The following is a 25140-nucleotide window of genomic DNA, read 5'->3' as shown; positions in this document are numbered from 1 at the left end:
ACTGCTACATTCCCACAGTCTGCCTGGCAGTTTAACTACTGCCCAGTTTCTGTGTGATTTCGGGAAGTTATTCATTAAGATCGTAACACGGAAGCACTTAAGGCGATGCAAAGCTCAGTGCTTGCAGGGACAAATAAGGGAGGTACCAATGTGGACCACTTTTGCCTCAGTACAAACACAGGCAAAACCTGAACCCTGTCTGACAAAGTGCAGGAGGACCATTAAGAAGTGTAAAATTGCAATCTCATGGATCTAATAAGTTACTACTGCTGGTATTTAAGATCCAGATGTACATGCTTGCTGTGCGAGGCTTCTCTGTGCCACCCCTATTTGCATAAATAAGCCAAATGATAGGACAATATTTGCTTAAAATACCGTATTCTTAATTTTTTTTTTAAAGGTAATTACACAGACTGCTTATCTCTCCTAAAGCCACAAGATGGCACCACAATACAAATATTTTCTCCGAAAGTTTAACGCAGTCACTATGCAGGATGTTCCTCAAACTTTCAAAGGAAGCGCATCGCTGACATCAAGCTTCTCACCTGAGCACCAAGAGGGCTCTCACTTAGAGCCCTCCTGAAATGACCCAGTGCCTGTCCCACAGCCCACATGAAGTACTCTGCCTCAGAGAGTCTCCATCCATCAAAAGGCCAGGCAACAAAACTCACGGAACACGTTACTTTATAGCAACTACAGTAAAAGCACTGAAACCAGGATAACATCTACGCTCATAAGGCTGTGACATGCAGAGGAGTGTGCCTGAGCCATCTGGTAGGTAGACATGAACCAGGAGCACTACTCAATTGAAATGAATTAGCTGCTATTAGAAGCTGAGGATGTTACTTACATTTTTAGGTGTCCTGCTGATTCCTTTTCTAGTTCACGAGCTCCCAATGAAAAATAATAGCCAGCCAGGTGCTGCTTTCAATACAGTCCATAAAAGGACTTACTGGACATGGCTGCAAAAACTGACGTGGATGATGTGAGGTAAAAATGGCTGATACTGGTTACCTGAAGTTTGTTATGATAATGACTGGTGTGTGATTTCACTTAACCTGCTGCACACAGAAAACAGCTGTTTCATGGAATGATGTTTTCTAGTTATTTTGCTACTTTTCATGGCTTGTGAACACCATGCTTTTCCATGCCTCTCTACCCAAGTAAAAGCTGTAAGAAAATAATTCACCTATTGTAAGTTGTAAGGAGAAAAGAAAAATGAAATCCTGCTTCAGCCTGTGCTTAACTCTACACCTACTTAATGAAATGCCCAAAAGAAGGGCTGTAGAAGACTTCAGCTTGATACTTACTTGTAAAAAACAGAAAGTGAAACTGAATCACTGCAGCACCCCAAACTCCCCATTTCACATCAGGAAGTGCAATAGATCCAACACTGAAGCTAGCAGACAACAGAATGGCTTCAAAAATATTTTCATCTCAAAATGTGCTTTACTACTGTATCTGCAATGGAATTACATCCACTTTACTGATACTTACTGTGTTTTGTTTATTACTTCTTACAACAATTACATCCAAATACTGATTTACTGAACACACAACTTTGGTGATTTTTAACTACTATCCACTGAATACTGCTCTTTCAAAATAAGCAGCCCAATTTATTTCTTGGTCCTCCTTTCCATCTTCGTAATGAAATATTCATTACACCAGAAAGGCATTTAAAGCTTCAGTAGCAGCTAGACACATAAGAATTCCCCACCATTCCTGAAGGGGTTCCTCCAACTACCTCCTTTCCTTCTTTCGTAGGGGAAAAATATTTTAGGGCTTTATTTCCCATAAATCCCATATTTTGGCAGTCAGCGTTCACAGTACTTATATTTCAAGAGCAGACACAAAATCACTTTCTTGCATTCTCTGCAATAGAGTTTATACTTTCCCTTTTTTGATTTGCCCCGGTAAATCTTCCCAGCTCTTTGTTACAATACAGTAGTGCTTAGAATGCACTTCCAGCATCTCTCACGTGTACTGCAACATGGTGACACAGCTACAACAAAAGAAAACGAACTTTGACTCTTTGAGGGTGCCCATCCACATTCCTTCAAAGGCAATGAAATTTCCTTATAGCTCACTACTAATTATTTTACAGGCCTTCTTAACTGCTTCTGCTTGTCTACTGGATCGCTGGGAAAAAAAGACCCATTGAAATGTGTGAGGTGAGGAGTGTGCAGGACACTTTTTGCTTTTGAGTTAAAATAATTCTCTTGGATTAGTGAATACATCTCTCCATATCTTTCACTACCAGGAGATTAAACTCCTCTGAGAGCATAACATTCTATTTGCGGAGTGCATCCACTAAAGAGAATAGTGCTTGAATTTAATGGAGCTTATCATGCAATTAGCATTAACACTAATTGCATGTAATCCCAGCCTTTAAACTGTGTATAGGAATTCTCTGAATACAGAGACCAATGACCGCAGCTTCGGTGGTATCAATACACAGACATAACTCAATTTAATTTCACCTCTCTTCTCCACACAATTACTTTGTTTCAAAACAGTGTCTTTGCTGTAAAGATCTGGAGGACTTTCACTGATGCCAAAGGCTGAGATTTCAATTTGTAACTGAAGAGCCACCCTTCCTTTCCCTATGGCAGCACTGTTGGATTAGTTTTCACATTCAGTGAAGTAATACTAGGAGAAATATTTTCTTTATCTTGTTCTCTGTTTGCCCAGGTGTGAAGATGTACCTACCCATGGCTATTCTCCGTATTTTGGCACCCGTCCTATCAACTCATTTCTCAGCCAGGCCAGATCACAAAAACCTAAGATGCTACTGCCATATTTACAACTGATCACAATAGATTTTTATTGTTCTAAGCATAAAAACAACATTTACAGGCACAGCCCAGATTAACAGATACCTGAGGGTAACACAGACCAGCGTGCCACATGAAGACGTACTGTTTAATCATGCATCCCTAGGAAAATGCATAGCAACAATAAAATATTATCACTCCTGTGTGGAGCAGCAATGGACCAATGGACTTGAGGGAAAGCAAGCATGGAGGCAGCCAACAGTGCTGGAAGAGAAGCAATGGCAGTGGGACATGCAGCAGCTACTGCCCTGTAGTCCACGGGCTATGAACTGCAAGACGAAAAGCTAGAAATTTTGAAGCTTTTCATGCAAACAAATGCCACAGGAGTTTTATGAGGCTATACCTTTAATGACTCAGCTGTTAGGTTCCAGATGCCACCTATTCACAAACAGCTACAGAATTAACACCTTCGAAAGCAAGTTCAGCAGGCTTGCAGACAGAAGCACAAGCTCTCACACATTCCATGTGTTTCGATCCTCTTCGCTTGCCACCTCAGGCAGTGAAACAAGTTTTCTACACGGAATTCAGTAAAACACAAAACACGCACGCAGGCCTACAATCCATTCTCTCTTCACACAAACCAAATTTGTGCATTACAGCACACGATGAACATATTTTTTCCTTCTTTATTATGAAAATCAAACCTCATTTGAACACAACCAATAAAGCTCCTTATTAAGAAAATAAGAGATGTTAACCTCCCTGTTGAAGTCCAGTCTGTTGAATAATACAGGATACATCTGGGCACCATTCATTACTGCACACAAATGTCAGACCTGCACTGTTGTGGCTAGCTTCCTTGCTGCTACAGCTTGCTCCGTGTTTATGGTAAATTATCCAATGCATGGGCAGAAACTGCCATAGTATTTACTCCTTCACTTTAAGCAGACCTTTGACTATTTACTGACTGACATTTTATAGCTTACAAAGCAATCTGCCTTTCTTGTCTGCCGCTCTTCTACCCAACATAATGCCAAACAGCTGACTATCTGCTTTCTAAAAATGGACTGTGCTGCAAACAGCATCCTGACAATTTAATAATTTGTCAAAGTAGTCCAACCAGTTATTATGAAGTACATATCATAGGGTTCAGAGGTAAAGGTCACTTACTTACTCATGAAGCAAAGTGCATCTGCTGACACTAAAAAGCAGACAATTAAACAAAAAATCGGAGACATTCCCTGCCAGGCTTGACTTTTAACATACAAAATCCACCACCTTCAACAGCAGTTGCACAACAATGCTACTTCTCTTACTGTCTGTGCACTGTTGACAACTGCTATCCTTTTTCTGTGTACAATGTTGCTCCATTGGGAATGGAAAGGAATTCAGGTTGTCTTGCTTTGTGTCTCAGACAGGAGATGCAGTGGGTCCTGCTCAAGCTTCCAACATTGAAATCATATTTTCAAGTTTTTGAAATGAGGAATTTGCTTCGGGCAACACTAAGCTCCCTCTGCTTTTGTAACAGACAAAGAAGAGTCTGATATTCAACCACGGATATCCATACGCTCAGATGCTAACTCTGAGAGGCTGAATGGGACAAAACCATTTTTAGATTAATCAGCATTTGGAAAGCAGCTCTTATAATTCATCTTCTCTAGCAACAGAAATACAGTCCATATTAAAAATTTGCCTTTAAATATTTCCATCATGTATGTTTTGTGTATACATATGATGTAGCTACAGGTAAATATGTAACTGTTTGCACTCACAGGGTAAATACTCACTTTTATCTTGGCTCTCCAGCTTAAATTGTTTTGGATTGGATACTCAAATTAACAGTTATCATGGAAAATGCATCCTTTAAGATACTGAATACTCTCCTCCCATATTGGGTCAGTAGTCGTTCGCTGAGTTGTGCTGGGTCCCCACTACTATGTTATGCTGAAATCCTCACCGTGAAAGCTTAATTAGCACAAATTCGGTAGAGTGACTCAATCATTCCAGGTGATTCATCCTCGTAGGAACTTCACTACAAAAACCTTCTTGTCCGAGTCCTGAAGTTAATCAAAACATGAAATAGGGACCCTCTTCAATGCCCCTGCCAAGAAGGAAACCTCCAGTTGCCCTGCTCTCCTAAGTTCTCTTTACATATGAGGCAGTAGCTGATACCTTTACTTTGGAACTGAAATATCGTTGGTTCTGCCTCTTTAACCCTCTGGATATAATGGATACTCAGACTCTGCAATAACCTTCATTTAGGTGATGTACTGGGAAAGATCGGCGCACTAATGGTTAAATGAAGAACACCTTGTTTTCAGCTCTACCACCCTCATTTAGTTGGCTTTTACCCTGTTATTTGTTAAGATTAGACCCTTTTTTAAAAGGTAGAAGGTTATGGCCTTCAATAGTACAGTATTTGTCTTTTCCCTTGCTTTGAAGCTCTACTGTCTGCTCCGGAAAAGAATGCTCTGTTATTTACAATATACAGTCTTATTATTTCAGGGTTACCATCATCTGCCAAGCCATCACAACTGTGATGTAGTTAATTGCAGAGAAAAAGGAAGGGGAGCAAGGAAAGGCTTTTTTGTAGTATGGTGCCCATTGCTTCTCTCTGAGATCATGACAACATTTCTGTAATACCTTTTTTTTTTTTTTTAATGCACAGATAATACAGATAACAATCATTCATTGGGGGAAAAAAAAGGGGTGTGTATGAAGAAGCTTTTCCAGCCCCAAAGGAAGCTAATGATAGTATCCCAAGCTTAAAGGAAGCTCTTTACTTTTAGAAACAAGAGCTTTAACAAGCAATTGAAATTAGTTAATTGGTTTGTAATGTAATTTAGAAGAAAAAGACGCTCTTACAAGACTCCAGCACAGGCCTAGGTAAGCAACTGTATATGGTTACATGCAAAGTGGAGTTGAAGTTCCAACAATCTGTGACAATTTAAGCAGTTACCCCAGGGAGCACTGCTCTCAAGTCAGCTTTAAGTCAGGCTGCACTTCTAAGACACAGCGAATCTCAACACCACACAGCAGCTCACATCAATTCCTACCATCCACCCATCTCTGGAACTGAGCAGCTGCAACACACATCCCCAAAGCAAAGTGCTTCTCTCGTGTGCTCTGTTTATTTTGTTAAAGACACTGTAGCTTACCTTGGACATTTGCAAAATGCCTTTGCACTAAAGGCATATTTTTTACATGTATTACACTGTTACGAAGAACAGCCTATTTCTCAAAAGAGAGAAAATTAAGGATGTAGTGACTTACAGCTCCTCACGCTCCATTCACAGAAGCACTACAATTAAGGATCCCATTGAGGCAGATGCTTGGCTATACAATTAATAAATTTAAGCAGATCTTAAAGTGCTTTTTTGACATGAGACAAAACAATATAGAACTCAGGGGGAGGTGCCATTCATGCTTTCTGTGTGCATGTGTGGTTTGGCTTCTCTGTTTTGTAAACTGCAAACCAAAATCAGCATGAAATTTATGTTACAAAATCAAGAGCATCTTTCTCGTGTCCTGTGATACCAATGTACATAATAAAACTAGTTTGAGTAAGTGATGAAATTCCTTTCTGGCTTCTTTTGTCTGCTCTAATAATGTCAGAAAACAATGAAAAAAAAAATATGCTCACACACATAATATCACCATCTCCCAAAGTAACAAAAACTAATGACAGACCCCAGAGCATTTGGACAAAGAATTCACATATTTTACATCATTTAACTGCATGCAGCTCAGGCAAGGAGCACAGTGTAATAGTCTTAAGCAAGCCTTTTCTCTTAAGATTGATATGAGCAAGGATAGCCATGTTTCCACAGCAGCATCACAACCCCAAAGAATTGTCTTCCCAAAGCTTCATCCTCCAAGCAGGTGGAGCTGTACAGGCAGAGTGCCTCTTACAATGTCAGTTATGAAACAGTTGAAGTCACAGAATCCTAGAACGGCCTGGGTTGCAAAGGAGCACAGTGCTCATCCAGTTCAACCCCCTGCTGTGTGCAGGTCGCCAACCAGCAGCCCAGGCTGCCCAGAGCCACATCCAGCCTGGCCTTGAATGCCTGCAGGGATGGGGCATCCACAGCCTCCTTGGGCAACCTGTGCCAGTGCCTCACCACCCTCTGGGGGAAAAAAATAATGGGAAGTGGTTCAGGCCCCTTTCTCTGGGTTCTTGTGGAAGAACTCCCCACTGCCTGCTGACCCTAAGCGGCTTCTCAGCTTTGTACTTGTTTATCCAGGCTTTTTTCTTTTCAGAAAAAAAACATCTTTGATAAATAGGTAGGTGGGATTTAACCTTCTGAATCTTCATAGAGCATTTTGTCGCTGTCATTATATAAGGTAATATGCTCCTTTTGGAGGAAAGGAGAAAAGAGAAATGGCTTCTATCACAAGGATAAAAGGTTTTATTTGTTGGTTTTATGTATCAATAAAATCAAATTACAGGTGTCAAGGGACATCTATTTCAATGCTAAATACCTTATGTTAAGATGTCAATTAAAGTTTTCCCGAGGAGGAAAGTTCCTCAGCAAAAAATGAATGCATTAAAAACAAGTATACCGTTCCCCAGAGGACAGAATATAAAACAACCTGTCAAGTAATCAAAGATAACCAAAGAGAATGTGTTAACTTCCTGATGTTTTTTTCTGTTCGGCATCAGGTGATTGCAAGCTCTTTTACCACCTGACGGAGTCCTGTTCCATTAATTCCCTGCCTCTCTCTTTCTACACCACTTTTATCATGACTAAAAAGCTTCACAAGCTGGTGGCTGACAAAGACATGCACTGACTATGCATTATTTTAAGGATACCTCCAGCTCTTACCAACCTGCAAAAACTGTCAAACATGCACACTACTTACAAAAGAAAAAAAAAACACAGCTATTCATTGAACAATATTGAGCTGCTAATGAAAATTAAGCTGTATGAAGCGTGATGAGTCTGTATTTCTTACATGCTGGTAAGGCTGAGCCAGGGCATTCAGTTCGATGCATCTAAAAGTGAGGATTGTTCATCCTTAATTCATAAGAGAAGGCAAAAGGAAAATTTCATGAATTTAAGAAACTGTTCCAAATCAAACTTCTCATATTTTAACTGAAAATGTGCAACATGACAAAGCACACTTGTTGGACCTGGAAATATCTGTAATCTGAAGGTCAAAATTGCAGTCTGGACCAATAAAATACCATGATGGACACATAAAAATAGCAAACTGTCCAGATAGAAGACTTTAATTACATACATACAAATACTCTATCCAGAGATTTCCTGAGCAACTTAAAAAAAAAAAAACAAAAAAACCCAAAGCAAACAAAAACAACCCCACAAAAATTCTCAAACACCAATGCCAACATATACTGTAAAAAAGAGCAGTATTAAAGTTTAACTTTTGCTCCCAAACCATGTAAAAATGAAAACACTGCCCTAGGAAATGCAAATAGCTGGTTTTTTTTTTCAGGCTAGAAGGACAGAAGTAGTTTTACTTTGACACTGTACTCATTGCAACGTGATTTTAACATAACAAGTGTGTTACTTTTTCCTGAAATGAATGTTAATTAAGAATGTGGTGGAATACAATGTATGAAGAGAAGGAAAAAATAGAGCAATTTTCTTTAGGTGTATCTATCACAGATACACACTTTCTGAGCGCCTTTTAAAAGCTATTTAAAGGTAGCCTAAGTTAATTTCACCGCGACTGCTTACCTTTTTTCCTCCTGTTACAAACTGCTTGAAGTGGGATCTTACAAAATGAGGATGAACAGCAACAATCTGAGTATTAACAGAGAAGAAAACGTGTATTACAGCTGAAATAAGAGTTTCAGAGAGCACTGTATCAATTTTCAAAGTAGACAACCCTTTGCAAAATATCAAATATTACACCACAAGCATTCCTGCAAGTGAGACTTCTTTGTGACCTTCCCAGAGGACACAGCTTGGTGTTGTCACATTGCTTAACCAACCTTTCTAGTGTACCTCACAAAGCACCAGCCTCACGCTCGGACTGATCAGCTGGGTCTAGAGCGTTGAATCAGAGAGCCAAAAAAGTGCTTTGTCTTACATGTAAGTGTGGGCAGCAGGACAACAGGAGCCAAGTAAGTTGTATTCAACGGGTGTAAAAACTTAGTATGCTCATTTTTTTCCCCCTCCAAAAGCAAATGCAAACACAGAAGACCCTAAGCAGCAAAATGCAATAATCTGCACACGCCGCCATTTCTCCTGCAGTAAAAATATACATTGATAAAAAAGCTTAAACCTTCTTATACACCTTCTAGAGGCATTTCTTTAAAGATCCAGCCAGCTCCACTTATTTTTTCAGAAACTGAGTTCTTTCTTTAACAGATTATATCCGCATCACTACTCATTGCTCTGTCCCAGGACAGGTTTAACAGATATGAATTAGTTGCAAAATATTGACCTCTCAGTTAGTAGAACTCTCAGAATTTATACCACAGATCTACAAAGAGAGAAATATGTTGAGACAGGTAACAGCTGAAACAGGACAATTTCTCTTTCGCTTTGCCTTTTGTATTTGAAAAATTCAATAATACTTCTTACAAAACCTAGATCAGCTTTCTTCCTACCTAACCAGATCAAAAGCTTTTATATTGAGATAGATAACTATTTTCTTGTGACTTGAATAACATTACACTGAAGCAGTACTCCTCTCTCATTTAGATTCAGCGTGACCTTACTGTTATTAAAGACAACACAATTACTAAAGATTAAAACAAGCACTTACTTTAATAGGACAGTCAAATGTTTCATGAAATTCTTCCGCTGAATACAATCCAAACACTTGCACCTAATTTAAAAACAAAAAAATATAACAAGGAAATGTATGTAATAACCACCTGACAGTTAAAGGTGAAAGGAAAATGATAATAAGTAGAAGATTAATGTGAATGTTAACAGCTGTATGATCTTCCTGAAGAAAAAAAAAAGTCATATTTAATAATGCAGAGTTAATTGCGACTTCATCAGCTACCATTACAGCTTATCGCTAAATATTTTCAGTAGTGCAAAAGTAGTTACTTTAAGTGTTTTTGTTTCCTAAACATAAATGCAGCAAAACAACTTCCTTTTGCTTTAGGCTGATCAAATCTGTTTAACAGATACTGATCTAGGTAAGGTATGAGCAAAATAATAACATTCAGGGGAAGATAAATTAAAAACTCTTCCTTTCTGAGAAGGAACTGGAAGATTTCTTTTCCCCTCCGAGCAATACAGACTTTACATAAGAAAAAAAAAATGCGACAACAAAGCAAAACGAACATGAAAACCACGTCCTGTGTTTCTTGGCATCCTCTCCTCCTCCCAAGTGCATTCAGCACTACTTTGTTTCATTCCATGACCACTGGGAATGTCACTCTCTGAAGATTCCTCTCTTCTCATCTATGTTGATGCTTCAGTACATTTAATAGTCAGCAGTGGAGTTGTAACCATAGGCCATAAGACAGCTATCCAAATTAATGTATCTGAAGAAGGCTGAACACTTATAAAAAAGTATGTTTCTGCTGTCAAGAGAATTAGCAGGTTTTTTTTACTGTGGTGGTTTCTTCTCTTTATTTACATAATTGGTACAGAGGTACGAAGTATAGGAAGACTTCTTAGATGCTACGAGCCCAGAGAAGGGTTTCCTCTACTCTCTTTTGGTCTCTTGCCTCTTCATGCAATATCCCTTTCTCCTTCCCACGTGAGACGGGGACATCTGAGTTCTCCCAGAGCCTAGGAGTAAACTAGGGCTGAAGACTGATGGCCACGAGACAGTAATTGGTCTACGAATTAGGATTTCCACAAGGAATAGCAAACGGTTTAATTTTACATTACTATTGTAAGGGGTAGGTCAGAAACCGTTGGAACAAGATCACCTCAGCAGGGAGGGGAAAGAGCACGGCAGGGAGTGGGTCTACGGGAAGCTGTATTTGACAGCACATCTATCTCAGGAGGCTCCCAGACAGCCTAGTAGCTCATCCTTACCATCTGGGAGAGATAATCCCCTCAGCCATTCTGCTCTACATGCTCAACTACAAGCTGGACTAACTCAGAGATCTACATAACCTCTTAACTGTACTGCTATCTCTCAACTCCTTGTGTTGGCAGTGGTGGGGGGACAGCTACAAAAAGAAAGCAAAAATACAAATCAGAAACACTAGAGAAAGACCTGCAGAACAAAGCCAGTAAATCCCAGTAATGGGCCACAGAAATAAAGCTTAATGGCTCTATGAAAAGATCAATTCAGCTATCAGAGGACAAAAACCCAGACGGCCAAGAAGACAGAGTGCAAAATTAGAGTTTAGCTAAACAACGAGAGGAACTAAGCTGTCCTCACACTGGCTCCAAGTTCGGCAGTCTCAATAAAGCAAAAATACCTCACAACAACCCCTCATCTTCCTTTCAAGCTCATCTCTGGAACGCATTTTGTAAGCAGCATTATCAGCTCTGCCCATTACTCATTAGTGAACACACAGACTGTAAAAACACCCATTGGAAATACTGCCACATCATCGCAGAGCTATGTAAGCCAACCAAAGGGCTATATTTGAGATGGGTCGGACTGTAAGCCTGGAAAACCTTGAGGCTGATGTCTGCAGGATTTTGTTCTCTGGGATTTTGTTTTGGACACTTGGCATGGTATGTCCAGTGCGACAGACTAAACAAAATATGGCACAGAGGAAAGAGAAAATATGAGGGAAGAAAGGAGGAGAAAAACAAAACGCTCAAAACAAGTCTAAAAACTCAATGAAAGCAACATTCTCAAGAACAAGAACGACTCTCAAATTAAAACCAATTAATCAAAATTAACAACCACTGGCAATGGTACCTTCAGCATTGTCACAATACTGCATCAAATGTGTCAGTAAGATGTTTGTTTAAGAGTTTGAAAACAAAATGGAGCCAGTTAACTAAAGAGGAAAAAACAACTCAGCATAAAATACATGTTATCATGTTTACTCTAGGGACACCATATAACAGTTTATTACTTCTTAATGTCTTTTATTCTTCAGAGAAAAAGTGATTCTTTTGATATTACAAAGCTATATTGGATTTATCTATTTCTACTTTCCATCATCTACTTTCTCTTCATCTTCTGTTTCTAGGTAGCTGGAAAAAGTATTTCATGAGCACACTATATTTTACCAGCCCTTTCCATCTTAAATATCCAGGATCCACTATTCCAGCACACCTAGACATAGCTGTTTTTTGCTTCCAAATATGGAAGCACCAGCTAACTTTGAGATAGTCAAAATGCAAGAATGGTCAACCTGAGCCACTTTTTTTTTTGTTTTGTTTTGGTTTTTTTTTAAGTGTGGAAGACAGTACTTCGTGAATATTTTTAACATAATTATTGTTACAGGCAGTAAATGTGACACTAACACATGTAAACACCTTTTCAATATACTTTATGCTGTCTTTTATGAAGTTCCAAGCCAATATAGACACCACATAGAAATTCCATTCTGCAAGACACAAGGGCTGCTCCAAAAATAATGTCTCCTATTTGATTACATTGGCCAATGACGTTAGAGGCAGATCTTGGTGTTATGGCAGTAGGGGTTATACCTTCCTACCAATATTCTATCACATTTTGTTGTGCAACAGATGGCAGCAGAGGGGCAATCCGACAAAATGGCACCTGATATGGAAGTGCATCTAAAGTAAAGATGTGGAACTGAATTCCTCTGCAGAAAACATGACACCCACTGACATCCATCAGTGTTTGCTGAATGTTTATGGAGACCAAATAGCAGACATAAGCACAGTAATGTGGTGAGTGGTGTGTTTTAGCAGGGGGAGCAACAATGTGAAAGACAAGCCACATTGCAGACAGCCATGAAGATTTTTATGAATGCAGCATGCGGGTTCTCGTTCATTGCTGGCAAAAATGTATAACTAATGGTGGTGACTATGTTCAAAAACAGCACTTTGTAGCTGAGAATTCGCTCTACCCAACAGCGTTATTGTGCTCACTATATCTGTTGTACTTTCATAATGTGACCTAACCCAGGTGTTAACATTCCTGCAGGGGAATTGGGCTAGGAGACCTTTCAAGGTCCATTTCAATCCATGACATTCTGTGATTCTGTGATTTTGTGGAAATAAATAGGAAGCATCACTTTCAGAGCGATCTACATATGAGAGAGCTTTAGACCCAGGTTATTCAAGGTAGCGTATAAGCAGACAAAATTCTAACATAAAAAAATATACATTTCTGCAGATGCATTTCCCCTTTTATTTTTTCCAGCACCATAATTTTCCTTTTGTATTTCAGTATCTGCTCATTATTCCCAGACAGTGGACACAGCAAAGTAGTGGGTGGTGGCTTTCACTTCTGTTCCTTTCCACAAAGGTGATGACCAGCTGCACAGAGTCCATTGGCAAGGAACATTTTCAAACATCAAAACTTCCAGTGAAGAAAAGCTGCAAGTGGCTCATTCACAGCACAGTTGTTGCTATGTATAAAATGCAGGTTTTGACAGTAAATCTAGATGCTGCCTGACAAGAGGAAGGTTAGAGAACTGCACTCTACTGCTGTGTCCCCTCTCAGTAAAAACAACTAGTCCAGATATAGTTTGAAAGTGAAAAGAAAAAAGTAGTGAAAGAAAATGCAGGACACAGCAGAACGGGTATAAGGAAGAACCTCTCATCATAAAGCCTTCCTCCAAGAAGACAGTTTCCAACTCCCTCATGCTGGATTCATTCCGATATGGGAAAATGTACTCCCTACACAGTGCAAGAATCGTTTGCAGTTGTCCAGAGGACATAACATCACTAACTTGTATAAGATAAATATCTTAACCTAGCTAGTGCAAATGTTTGTTTTTTTTTTTTTACTGGTTAAAACAAACAAACAAACAAACAAACAAGCAAACAAACAGTTTCTTTCCCCCCTTTCTTTCCTCTCAAAGATTTCACAATTCCTAGTTATTTATCTGATAACCTTCCAACTATTTGCGTAAGTATTTAATTTCTTATAGTACACACACTGTGGTAAGAAAAGACATACAGGGCATACAAAATTACATTTTTCTTATAACCAAGAACCATCAAGTGCTACCATATCTGGCTGGGAATTTCTGCCATTTTCTTATACAGCAGCATAACATATTGATATGTTTTCACTCACTCTTTGGGTAGATTCTCTCATAGAGACACCTTTCTGGATCACTCTGACAGTTGTAAAACACTCAGATCTCTCAAGCCTCCACTGTACAATATGGTAAAATAGCAATGCCTCTGGACTTTGAGAATACAAGTGCAATTCATATGCACTTATGTTACTCCAATCCTTTGTAAAAACATTATCAGAGTTAGCTCTAGCATGGGAAACAAAGTTTAAATTGCCTTGTATAGCACACAACTTACTGGATCCACTACAGCCATTGCACTAGTGAAGAGAGATTCATTGTAACATAATGGAGTTTTTCCTTTTCAAACAGACACATCACAACAGGAATAATAAATTTCCTAACATCTCTGCCTCAAATGCATATTTCTAACATTACTGTATTAATTTAAAAAAACACCATGTTTTTATTACTGTTAACAATTACTGACCCTTCCCTTATCTCGCAATCTTGTAGACAATTAGGATACTCTTGCTGTGTTTCTCACAGGTTGCAAAATCCTACAACGTACTTTGAGAGGCACTAGTATCCCAATTACTCTGTCAAGATACTGACATTGACACCAGGGTATCTCTGAGAAACAATAGGCTTGTATACGTAAACTGGCTCTCTGCAGAAAAAAAACATTTACTTGCAAAGGGAAAAAAAACCCTCAAGCAGATACAGTCTAAAGAGATTGTTTCCCCATTTTGCCTACTGCAAGATCCAATTTTAGTTTGAATTCATCCAACTTACACTAAATGGGTTAGATCCATTAGCATCATCAACACTCCTCCTCCATCCAGATCAACTATGTAAGAAATGTTCTACTCTGGAACTCCAGTGGACATTGGGAAATTATTTAAATGATTTTTAATGCACTCCATATGTACATGAGCATTATATTCAAAAAAGAAGCTTAAAAACACCCTGTGCGTAAGAATTTTATCATTGCAAACCAACATTACAAAAGACTGCCATCGACTTAAAAACAAAAAAGACATTCTTATAAGTGGAAAATCAATCACCAAAACCACTAAATGTCACAGCTCTACATTCCAGAGAAGCACTGATAATTGTTAGTTATACACTGCACAAATGAAATATGTCCTCAGTCAAGGAAGTAGGTGCCAGTTTTTTAGGAAACTGTACATATATTGATTTTACATTTATTTAATGTGGCTGTTGTAAGACACTTTATTCTTCTGATAAACTATGATTGCTTATCAAAAGATTCTATAATTCAAGAGAAACATTCATAATGTGTGTGAAAATGAAAACCACCAGCCCACAGAATCCAATTTTGTGGATTTATAGCAGAAAGGCATTAAACCACTGTCTTGCAGGAACAGCAGACTAGTCACTGAAGTATAACTGGCACAGCAGTAATGATTAAGGTGACATGTCCTCCTGCCACAGCTGTTAATCAGCTTAATACCAGTTACATTATTGACATTCTTGTAATTACTTTTCCTATGGCACATTCGTGCAAAATATATTTGACTTTAATTTTGAGTATTCAAAGGTGAGCCCACTTCTCAAGATGGATGGTCAAAGTGGTGCTAAACGTAGCACTTAATTTCACAGGTATCACAATTACCTCCAGTTTAATACCAAAGAGTGCCTTTTACCTCATGTGACACATGAACAGGTTAGTCGTACCTTCCCATCTTCTGAACAGACACCCATGTGTTCTCCACTTTCATCCAGGCTGATCTGATTTATCTTCACGGGGCTCTAGAAAAGAAAAAAAACAGCACAAAATTTAAAGTCACATCAGTAGTCACGTGCTTTTATGTCCTCTACATTTTCTGAGATTTATGTATGAAAGGATGTACGCTACTTACTTGTGTCAATTCAAAAAACATGGAAGACGTCTTCCTCCAACCATATCCACACACGGCCTTCTTTCAGGCCTTATGCCTAACCCAGAGACCTGACATTGTTAGCCTCACATGCCTAGAGTCCTCATGAAGGGTCAGGGTCCCAGAATTGGAGCTTCTGAGTCTGCACACCACAGTTAGTCATTAAGAACCTCTCCTGCTATCAAAACTCAGCAGAAGGCATGCTTACAGAACAGGCATCAGTGCAACTGAAAATTCTGGCTTGGTCTTCCTGCAAATCTTTTCCCTGGCTTTCATTTTCGCTTCTAATAGTGTTTTCAAAAGCTAGTATTAGAAAGTATTGAAGTGCAACATGGGTGTACTCAGACAAATATTGGGAAAAGCCTCAAGACTGCACCAATTTAATAAATTGTCACTTTCCCTATCCACTTAGGACATTCTTTTAAATTTGCCCTGCAGGGTTATACAGCATTCGACCGTTTACTTTAAACATCTGTCCTTAAGTACTGAGGACTGCCTTCACATTTGGGTAATACCATGCATATCCTCTCATGCATCAAACTCCACACTCAAGTACCAAGAACTTTCTTATATACCACGATCCTGATTTCACCCTCTGTAACAAATATCATTTCAAGCACCACTGAAAGATCTTTATCCATGTCCAACCTAAACAATTCTATGATTCTGTAAGTCAGACCCAGATATTTAAGAAAAACTCTTAATCTCAGAAAATCTTAGAAGATTTTGAACAGATTGTATCACGAAACAAATCACTTGTGGCATCCTGAGAATTATAAAGGAGAAGTCCATCGTACATCTGTGCAAAAATGAACTGTCACTGGAGCAGTACCGGAGTCATGGGATCACATTAAATATTACAGTGTGTGCCTAAAATATAACAAGTCCTTATGTATGCAATGGCAGTTGAAATTACACCACTATAAAAAGTTACATTAAAACTCACTGTCCCAATGAACAACCTGTAAAGGGTAAAACCAAGATCTTCTCACAGCTTTTGGAAAGCTTTTCCCTGTGTATCATGCACACACAAAACATAAGTCAAGGAAAGTAAGATTTTCCTCACCTCACACTTGTAGAAAAAAAAAAAATATCAGAAAGAGAAACAACAGCATTTACCAAATTATGTTTTCAATTTCCTTCTTTCTAACCAAGGTTGAACAGCTGTGCCCTGCTCTGCAGCAGATGGCCTGACGAAATGGGAAATGGATGCTGCCAGTCCTGTAGTTTTCTGGCTTCCTCACATGCAGAAGACATCACTCAGCCCCTCACCATGTCACAGAGCTGCAACTCTGCAACTAGTTACTGCAACTGCTGCCTAACACAACATGGTCTCTTCACCACGAGCTCTCTGCCAAAAAACTCACTGCCAAGGAAGTCATCAGAGCAACCTCCCTTGATTTATGTTCTCCAGCTGTACTTTCACCCACCGCAGGGAGGAAGTGCTGACTTACTGCATTTCAAAACTACAAGAGAGCACAGCCCCAGCTGTGCAAGCAGCTGGCACATGTTCCTCCAGACATATTTGGGGTGTCAGCTGAGGAGAATGGCTCAAGCACATCAGTCTGCTGGTGTGGTCAACACCCCCATGATGGCTCTGATTCTCAGGTGCAACATGTACCCGATTCAAGGATGCTGAATAAGACAGGAAATGTCAGTTATCAGGCTCGCTTTCTAGAAGCTTCATAAAAATGACCAGCTCACAATTTCATTCCTGTCTTACCTTGAAAATGCTTTTCTAAATTTCTGGTTTGCTCATCAAGGTGCAAGAGGAGATTTTTTTGGTTTCTGCCAGAGAGACATAAAAAGTAAAACCCACCCATTAAACCCCAGCACATCTCCGCTCTCTGCCCTACAACGATAAACACCTCTGTCTCTCTGCAAGGAAGAGTGCAGAAAGTTCAGCAGAGCTCATCAAGTGGCATGGCTTTTGTTCTGAGAAGTATCTGAGGTGCTATTGCCACAACTTTCTCCAAAGTTCTTTTTTTGCTCTGCAATTGGAGAGGCAAAAAGTCCATCCTGAATAACATCACCCTGACATAAGGTCACGGGCTAAGTCAGTGTTCAGTCAGTCCCATTCTTCTCATCTCTCCACCACCTAAAGCCCGCCATCACTGCTTGCATGACAGCAGCAGCAGGTCTCGTAGCACTGCTACATAATGGCAAGAAAGCCCAAGACATAAAGGAAACAAAACAAACACATCAAAGAGCAGGGGCTCAGCTGTAATGTCCATACCGTTCCCACCGTGCTGGTGAATGGCTTTGATAAAGTTTGATGCTCAAAAAATGAAATGCAGGAAGTTGGCAAGGTAGACTACGTAAGTTATCTTGGCGTAAAAGGTGAAGAAGCAGAGCAAGATGACAGACCTTATCTATCACCTTGCTGTTTGGAAGCCACATAGAACACTCTGGAGATGAAATGTGTGGTTATGCTCAGGTAACTGAATGGTGCCAGGCAGGGCAAAACTGCTCCACATATACATGCAGTGTACTGTGGGCAGGGGAAAAGAACATTACTGCAGCATCTGTTTTTTTCACACTGCATTACTTCAGAATTGTTTAGTAGGAATTCATTAAGTAGAAATTCAGTATGCATGGTATTTCATGACACTACGTATAACTGGCAACTTCTTACAAGCCTTCTGCATGTGCAATACCTTTATCAGTTGTTTCTAACCACCCCTTTCTCCACTTCTTTCCCCAGCACTTTTTCCCTGCTGTCTGCACCGCAAACAAAAGATGTTCAGGAAAGACAAATTCAACTAAAAGCAAAGCTGCTACTTGAACACATCTCCAGCTAATTTTCATCAGAATATGCTATTCTAGATAATGTACACAAGGTAAAGCAACCTTGAAGTAATTATTTTTCTTCAGATTTCAAGTTGAATCGGCACTGTTGGCTACAAGCTTGTTAACTGACTTCATCAGTCAGAACTTTCCACAGAGCTCAGAAAGAGATGACAGACCATGGACTCAAATGCTGTCAAGTCTGAATATTAAATGTGTTTTATAATAACGTTCTAGCAAGGAGAAGTACTGGCAATGCCAGGAGCTTCTGGTTTGGCACTGAGTAACAATCAAGGCTATAATTTTCAGAATTATACTCCACTATGCTATTTAAGATATATATATATATAAAGCTATCCAGAAAATCAGAAATAGGAGATGGCCAATAAAATTAGCACGTTATCTAAGTCCAAGGTGCTTCTTCATCTCCAGCTCATATATTCAGTTATTCCTCTAAACACATGGCTGGGCCAGCCAGACAAGCTACTTACTATTTCAAATAGTTGTATTTACATTCTATCAACAGCTCGTGGCTAATTTTGAGATTCCAGAAAAGAGAAGCACAAATAATCTGGAATGAAACCTCCTCTTTTTTTGGAATTAAAAGCTACTGACTCAGCCACGGAGTTACAGCGGCCTTTCCCTTGTGTTTTTTTAGATCTTATCCCAGCTGTACCATTGAAGAGTTTAATTTGCCTGGCAAAAGAAAACAGGTTTGCTTTCTAAGGCACAGAGAATAAATGCCCTCCCAGACACATCTACTTGTGTGTAATTTAAGAATAACAATAGTAATCTGAGGTCAAAGTGTCACTTCAAAACTTCTGAACATTTTATTCACCTAAGCATTATTCAGTGAATAAGCATGACCTAATCTCAAATCCTATGCCATAAAAACATACGCATCTGCTTAGAAAAAGTTCAGTAAATGTCTAACAATTGTTTAATTAGTACTACACTGAATAGTATTTTTTAACCTAATCAGGACCCCTTGCTTTAGTCCAATTAAGGACAAAAAAACCAATACCACAAGTTCTTTTTAGTCACAATCATACTTCCAGGACTGCACAAGTAGTAGTAACACATACAGTATTTACAAAGCGACACGATTCAAGTCTGGCAATAGGAAAGACTCCATTAGTTAGGAAGGGAGATACACTGAAATGATTAACTTGAGAACAGCTGCTGAATTTCATAAAGTCTGGAACTTCTGGCAAAAGAAGAAAAGCCTTCAGCTGAATTTCCATTAGCTGCAGTTTCCTTTCCGATGGAGACATGTTTGGAATTCTGGATAACATAAGTAAGTTTGACTGTTCAAAATCAATAATGTCAAGCTGACACTACAGAACAAAAAAATGTTACCTTAATGGAAGAAAGAAAAGTTTAGGGAGAGGAAAAAACAGCCAGCAGAGATCTTGCTCGAGTAGATCTAAATATAGACTTGGGCAAAACCTTACATTTACAGCGAAGGAAAAACGAGCATCTACCAATATATATATCCCGTGTGCTAATCAATTCCCTAATTAATGTAACAATGCTTGAAATAAACACACTTGCTATGGATGACGTCAGTTCTTAAAGTAGGACTAAATTCACGGCCACTCAGAAAGCTGCTTTTAATTGTGTTCATTGAGGCAACTCCTTCTCCCCTGGCACTCATCATCAACCCACCTTATACTATCAGTCCCCCAACGGCGAACCTGAGAAATCAATCTGCTAATGTATAATTTGTAAAGCTCCTCTGACTAACAAATGGATAATTGATTCTTGCACAAATGCTGCATCCCAATGGATATGAACTGGATGAACAAGAAACGTAAGACTGGATTTTACTCCAATTCTGTGAGAAATGCAATATTTACAAGCTAGGAATCTAAACGTTTTAATAGTTGCCTGTGACTTCATGCCTTTTAGCCATGGTTAGCAGGCTAGCAACACATGCATTAGGAGTGTGAAAAGCAAAGTGATGTTTGATCATACTTGCAGCAAAGCTCATTTTACTTTAAGAGGTTCTGAACACTAAGACAACCCACTTATGCAGCAGTGTCATCCATTCTTTGAGAAAAAAAAAATCTTTTTCCTAAATTTTCCCAAATTAACTCAAAGATTTTTAAGTGTCAGTCTATGCAAAAGCACACATATAAGCATGTCCAAAGAAGAAAATCATCCGTTAGTCTTTTCTGCGGCATTATGTTCTTGTAATTCTGGATCTACCCAACCACTCTGTAGCTGATCTCCATACTATAGGAAAATTTTGTGCATATGGAGATTGAAATAAAAATATAAATAAAAGAATAAATCAGACTCTTACAAGTGCCTATTTTTTATCTCCTCATGAGTTTTCATCTGCATGATATTCACGTGAACAGACACATAAAAATCCAGTTCAGCAATATGAACTCATTTCTTAAAATGCTAACCCACAGGCATACAGACTACCATTTTTATGTTTGCAATGCTTCCACCATGAAAATGGTGGAAAGACTTATTTCCAACAGAAGAAATTACTTCCATCACAGAAGTCTCCAAGTGTCAGTGCTGATCTGGAAACAAACTGCCTCAGTTACTGCCACAACTAAGCCAAGATACTCTTAGAATATAAGGCTTGCACTGGTAGGCTGAGGAATTTGCTCTGAATAAAAGTTCAACTATTCAGCTTTTACATATATTAATTAAATGATCTATACTCCATTGAATTTGGAGAAACAATGTTGTTAAGACTATTGAAATAAAGTAAACCAGTACTGTATATTTTCTTTCCCCAACTGTGCCTGCCCAATTCAAAATGATAACCTCAGCTCCCCTAGAAGAATGCCTTATGTAAGTAACTTGCCAAAAAGGAACCTGAATTTTTCAGGGTCTTTTCATGTTGGGAAGCAAGAAAAGGTGAAGGGAAATAAAGCACACAGAAGATGCTCCCAGTATTAAAAAAAATTACAGTCCTGCACTGATTTATGCACAGTTCACATATTCATAGTTTTAGTGATACAATAGAGGGAAAAGCAACCCTAAAAACAATACTATATCATGGTTTACATATAATGTGATAGAAGTCCATATATAACTATGTGTATGTGAACAACTAAGAAACATAATGCAGCAAAACAAAGGTTTAAATCAAAAAGGTAATTTTAAATGTTACAGAATAAACTGTTTACCACTGTCTGCAATAGAAATTACATATTCTGTACTTACAATGCCAATTTTCATTTGATGAAAATTTACTAATATCCACACCAAAAAGGTTTTGTTCAACAGTACTGCTAATTCCAGCAAGTGAGGATTCCTGCTCCAGTGCTTTTCCTGCAGCATTTGTGAATTTATCATTCTCCAAATGAAAAACTGGAGATTATATTGGTTAGATAAAAAGGGGAGGGGCAATTCTGGGGAGAGTAACAAAGTCTGGGACGCAGAATAATAACATTAACTTATATTTTATCTGTAGGAAGGCACACGTTGCCTACAAAAAGAAAAATCTCAAAAGCTCGTCTAATTCTAAGGGAATATGAGGACAAGGAATCTCTCATATATCACCTGAGAAACTGAGAAAGACCAGTAAGCCTACAGTGATTTCAATACTTTCCACATCAGTGAATCCCTTAATCTTGTTTGTCAACTACAGGAACAGAGCAAAAACACATCCAAAGAGAAAAATTAACAAGGGATCTCCTCAAAGCCGTAGCATTCGCTAGACAATCCGAATGCTTGTTTAGGAATGACAGAGCTACAACTGAAAACAGATCTATATTGGAAGCCTACACCTCTTCCTAGCATTCCCTAACTGTTGGCTAATTCCTGACAAATCCAAAACAGGATCTCTTTTCTCTTAAAACAGTGACGTGTGAAGTTACGTCCTCATGGGAGCTTTGTGCCACAGGAAACAATTTACTCCTTTTTCCTCCTCTTCCCAGGTCCTCTTTGACATCCACTGTGTAACTGCAGGGCCACAAAGATGAAATGCCCTAAGCCTGCCTCTGCTTTGTTGTCACTAGCTGTGGATCAAAGTCATCTGAGAATATGCTGCAATATTTCCCTTTGCACTTACGGGAGGGATGAAGCAAGGGATGCACGTAAAGACTCCATATACGTGCCTCAGAAATCCCAGTAAAGGGTGGAAGAGGACTATTCCAGTAAGATGCACCTCACTGATTTCTCAACCAGCTTTTCTTTCTCTACCAGCTCTCCAACACTGAAAATTTTGAGAATTCATCATGAAATATTCCGCTTCTACACAGGGTACTGTATTATAAATTGGGCCCTGGAGAGCAATGCAAAACCCTGAGTATCATACTTACTGGGGCACTTTTGTAAGCTATTTTTAATAGAATAACACCCCAGTGTCATTAATTTACAGAACAGGAAGTGAGTAGAATGAGATTTTTTTCCATTTCTTGACAAAACACAACTCAAAGAAGTGACCGATGAGAAAAGCCAACCAGGTCATAAAACAGCACTGTTCTTGGCAGGACAGGTTAGCTTTAGAGATTATTCCACAGGTGCTTTGACCAAACAACTTTTAAAAGAGAGATGAGGCTCTTGACTGTTCTTCTCAAGGGTCATCCATTGTTTTGCTAGCATTAGGACAGCCATTGGTGATCACCTGTTCCCCTCTCCCCGGTGTAACACAGAACAGAGGACACAAGTAGTTTTCTTCTTTCTATCACCTCTTGCCATGGAAAACTGCACGAGAGTATTTTTTTTTCAGTTAGTTTAGCCTGTCAATCACTGTACTATAGATGACGATTCCAGTCTAATGGCTACTGAAATCAGTGAGAAGATCTCCCACTGACTGAATTGCACGGAACACAGACTCTGTAAGAGAAGAACTCCACTGGCTGCAAAAGACATAGCCAGTCATATTCTGGAATAGGCTCCCCAGGGAGGTGGTTGAGTCCCCATCCCTGGATGTGATTAAAAACCGTTTGGATGTGGTGCTCAGGGACATGATTTAACGGAGGGCTGTTAGAGTTAGGGTAGGATGGTTAGGTTGTGGTTGGACCTGATGATCTTTAAGGTCCTTTCCAACCTGCATGATTCTATGATTGTTGGCAAAGCTGAATATTAGACTGGGTGGTTAATGGCCAAAAGCTAAAACATACAGACATCCGATCACCAACATTTGTACAAACAGGTAGAAGTCAGGTCTGTATGAGAGAATAAATACATTTCCTGATTACTGAAAGCATTCTGTTCTCTTCAGACACCAGCTCTGAAACTTCCTTTGTTTGTCATTATATCATCTGAGATAGTCTTCACAAACCTGGTGAAGAGATCCTCAACAATGATCAATTTTGCATTTTGGATTCGGACAGGATAAAAAAAAATAATCTGCAAATTAAGATGATAGGGTGGGAGGAAGGAGAGTCCTCACACAAGCAGAAACTATGAATCCCGAAGTTCAATGTAACTTACTTTAAGTGGCAAACTATGCAGCATTCTCACTGTGGTAGTAAGATAAGAAAAGCTAAATATGAAGATGAATTGATGCTGTGCAATGTCCCCAGTGCATTTGCATATAAACAGGCTTTATTTCAAAGCAGCAAGTGTAGACATTCTGGCTCATAATAAACTTTATTTAATGCAGACCAAAAAAGCAAGCGGATTCATTCATTCTTCCATTATTACACTGCTCACATGTCAAAGTTCCTGTCTTCAAGAACTGTTACGGCCTGCAGCAGCTACACACCTCTACTATGAGCCAGGGCTACGACAGCGAACACAAAAACACCAGACTTACAGAATTTCTCATACTTCTACTTATTTGTGCCACAAACCTCTTAGTGGAACTAGCTTCCTCAGCAGCATCACAGAGGAGATGATCAGCTTTAAAGAAACTACTTTGTTCAACAACAAAGTGGAGGGTTTTAACAACCAAGATCAGTCAAATCTGGACTGACCACATTCAGCATTCTGACAGGACTGCAATAAACAACGGATACACACTGTCATGTCTTTTCACGCAAAGAAGTCTCATTATTTGGATGCAAATTGTTATTAAACTTATGAAGTTCCTTACCAACAATATCTCACCCCTATGGGAAAAAAGACTTCACCTTCATGCTTTCTTCATTGTATTATGTCCCTGTTATGTCATTCTATGTTGCTAATAGTGCTGCATTTTTATTGTTAATGGAAACAAAGGGCTGCAGCTCTATCATTAATGTCAACTTATATAAAAAACACTGTCCTCCAGAACTCAGTTGCTCTGGACTTTCTAACTATGAAAACATTTTCTAATGCAAATAATATTTTATTAATGCCAAGACTCTGAATAATTCTGACAAGTAAACTGCTATTATTTTTATATGTGCACGCAAGTGCCTGCCTTCAGTATACAAGAAGATGTCATTCAGGTATAATATGCTATTTAACAAAAGGAAAACAGCTCTAGAATCAGCAGTATACTAACTTCTTTGAAGGCAAACTTTTCCAAATCCTTCCTGTGCTTTTAAAGGTTGTAAGGAGGTAGAAAATGCATTTGTGTTATCCAAAACTAACTGTTTCACTGCTGCTAATAAAAGCTTTAGAGGAACTTGGCCCAATAATCCAGCTGTGTAACAGCAAAACACATTTAGGGTGGGTATAAAACAGATGTGGCACAATATGC

The 25140-nt window shown here is 39.0% G+C and overlaps 1 protein-coding gene across 1 annotated transcript in view; it reads right to left on the bottom strand.

The window, feature by feature from the left end:
* VPS41 (VPS41 subunit of HOPS complex) overlaps positions 1-25140 on the bottom strand; it is a 104048-nt gene that overhangs the window by 50353 nt on the left and 28555 nt on the right. The window contains exons 5-7 of the mRNA XM_042888784.1: positions 15547-15621; positions 9519-9581; positions 8483-8548 (exon numbers count right to left, since the gene is read on the bottom strand). Coding sequence (XP_042744718.1) covers positions 8483-8548; positions 9519-9581; positions 15547-15621 — 204 coding nt within the window. The remainder of the gene's footprint in view (positions 1-8482; positions 8549-9518; positions 9582-15546; positions 15622-25140) is intronic.

This window comes from Lagopus leucura, unplaced genomic scaffold (assembly GCF_019238085.1).
Source record: "Lagopus leucura isolate 7727_CA_CO unplaced genomic scaffold, USGS_WTPT01 Super-Scaffold_100157, whole genome shotgun sequence".
In the NCBI taxonomy this organism is placed as follows: Eukaryota; Metazoa; Chordata; class Aves; order Galliformes; family Phasianidae; genus Lagopus; species Lagopus leucura.
This window is presented reverse-complemented; position numbering and strand designations above follow the sequence as displayed.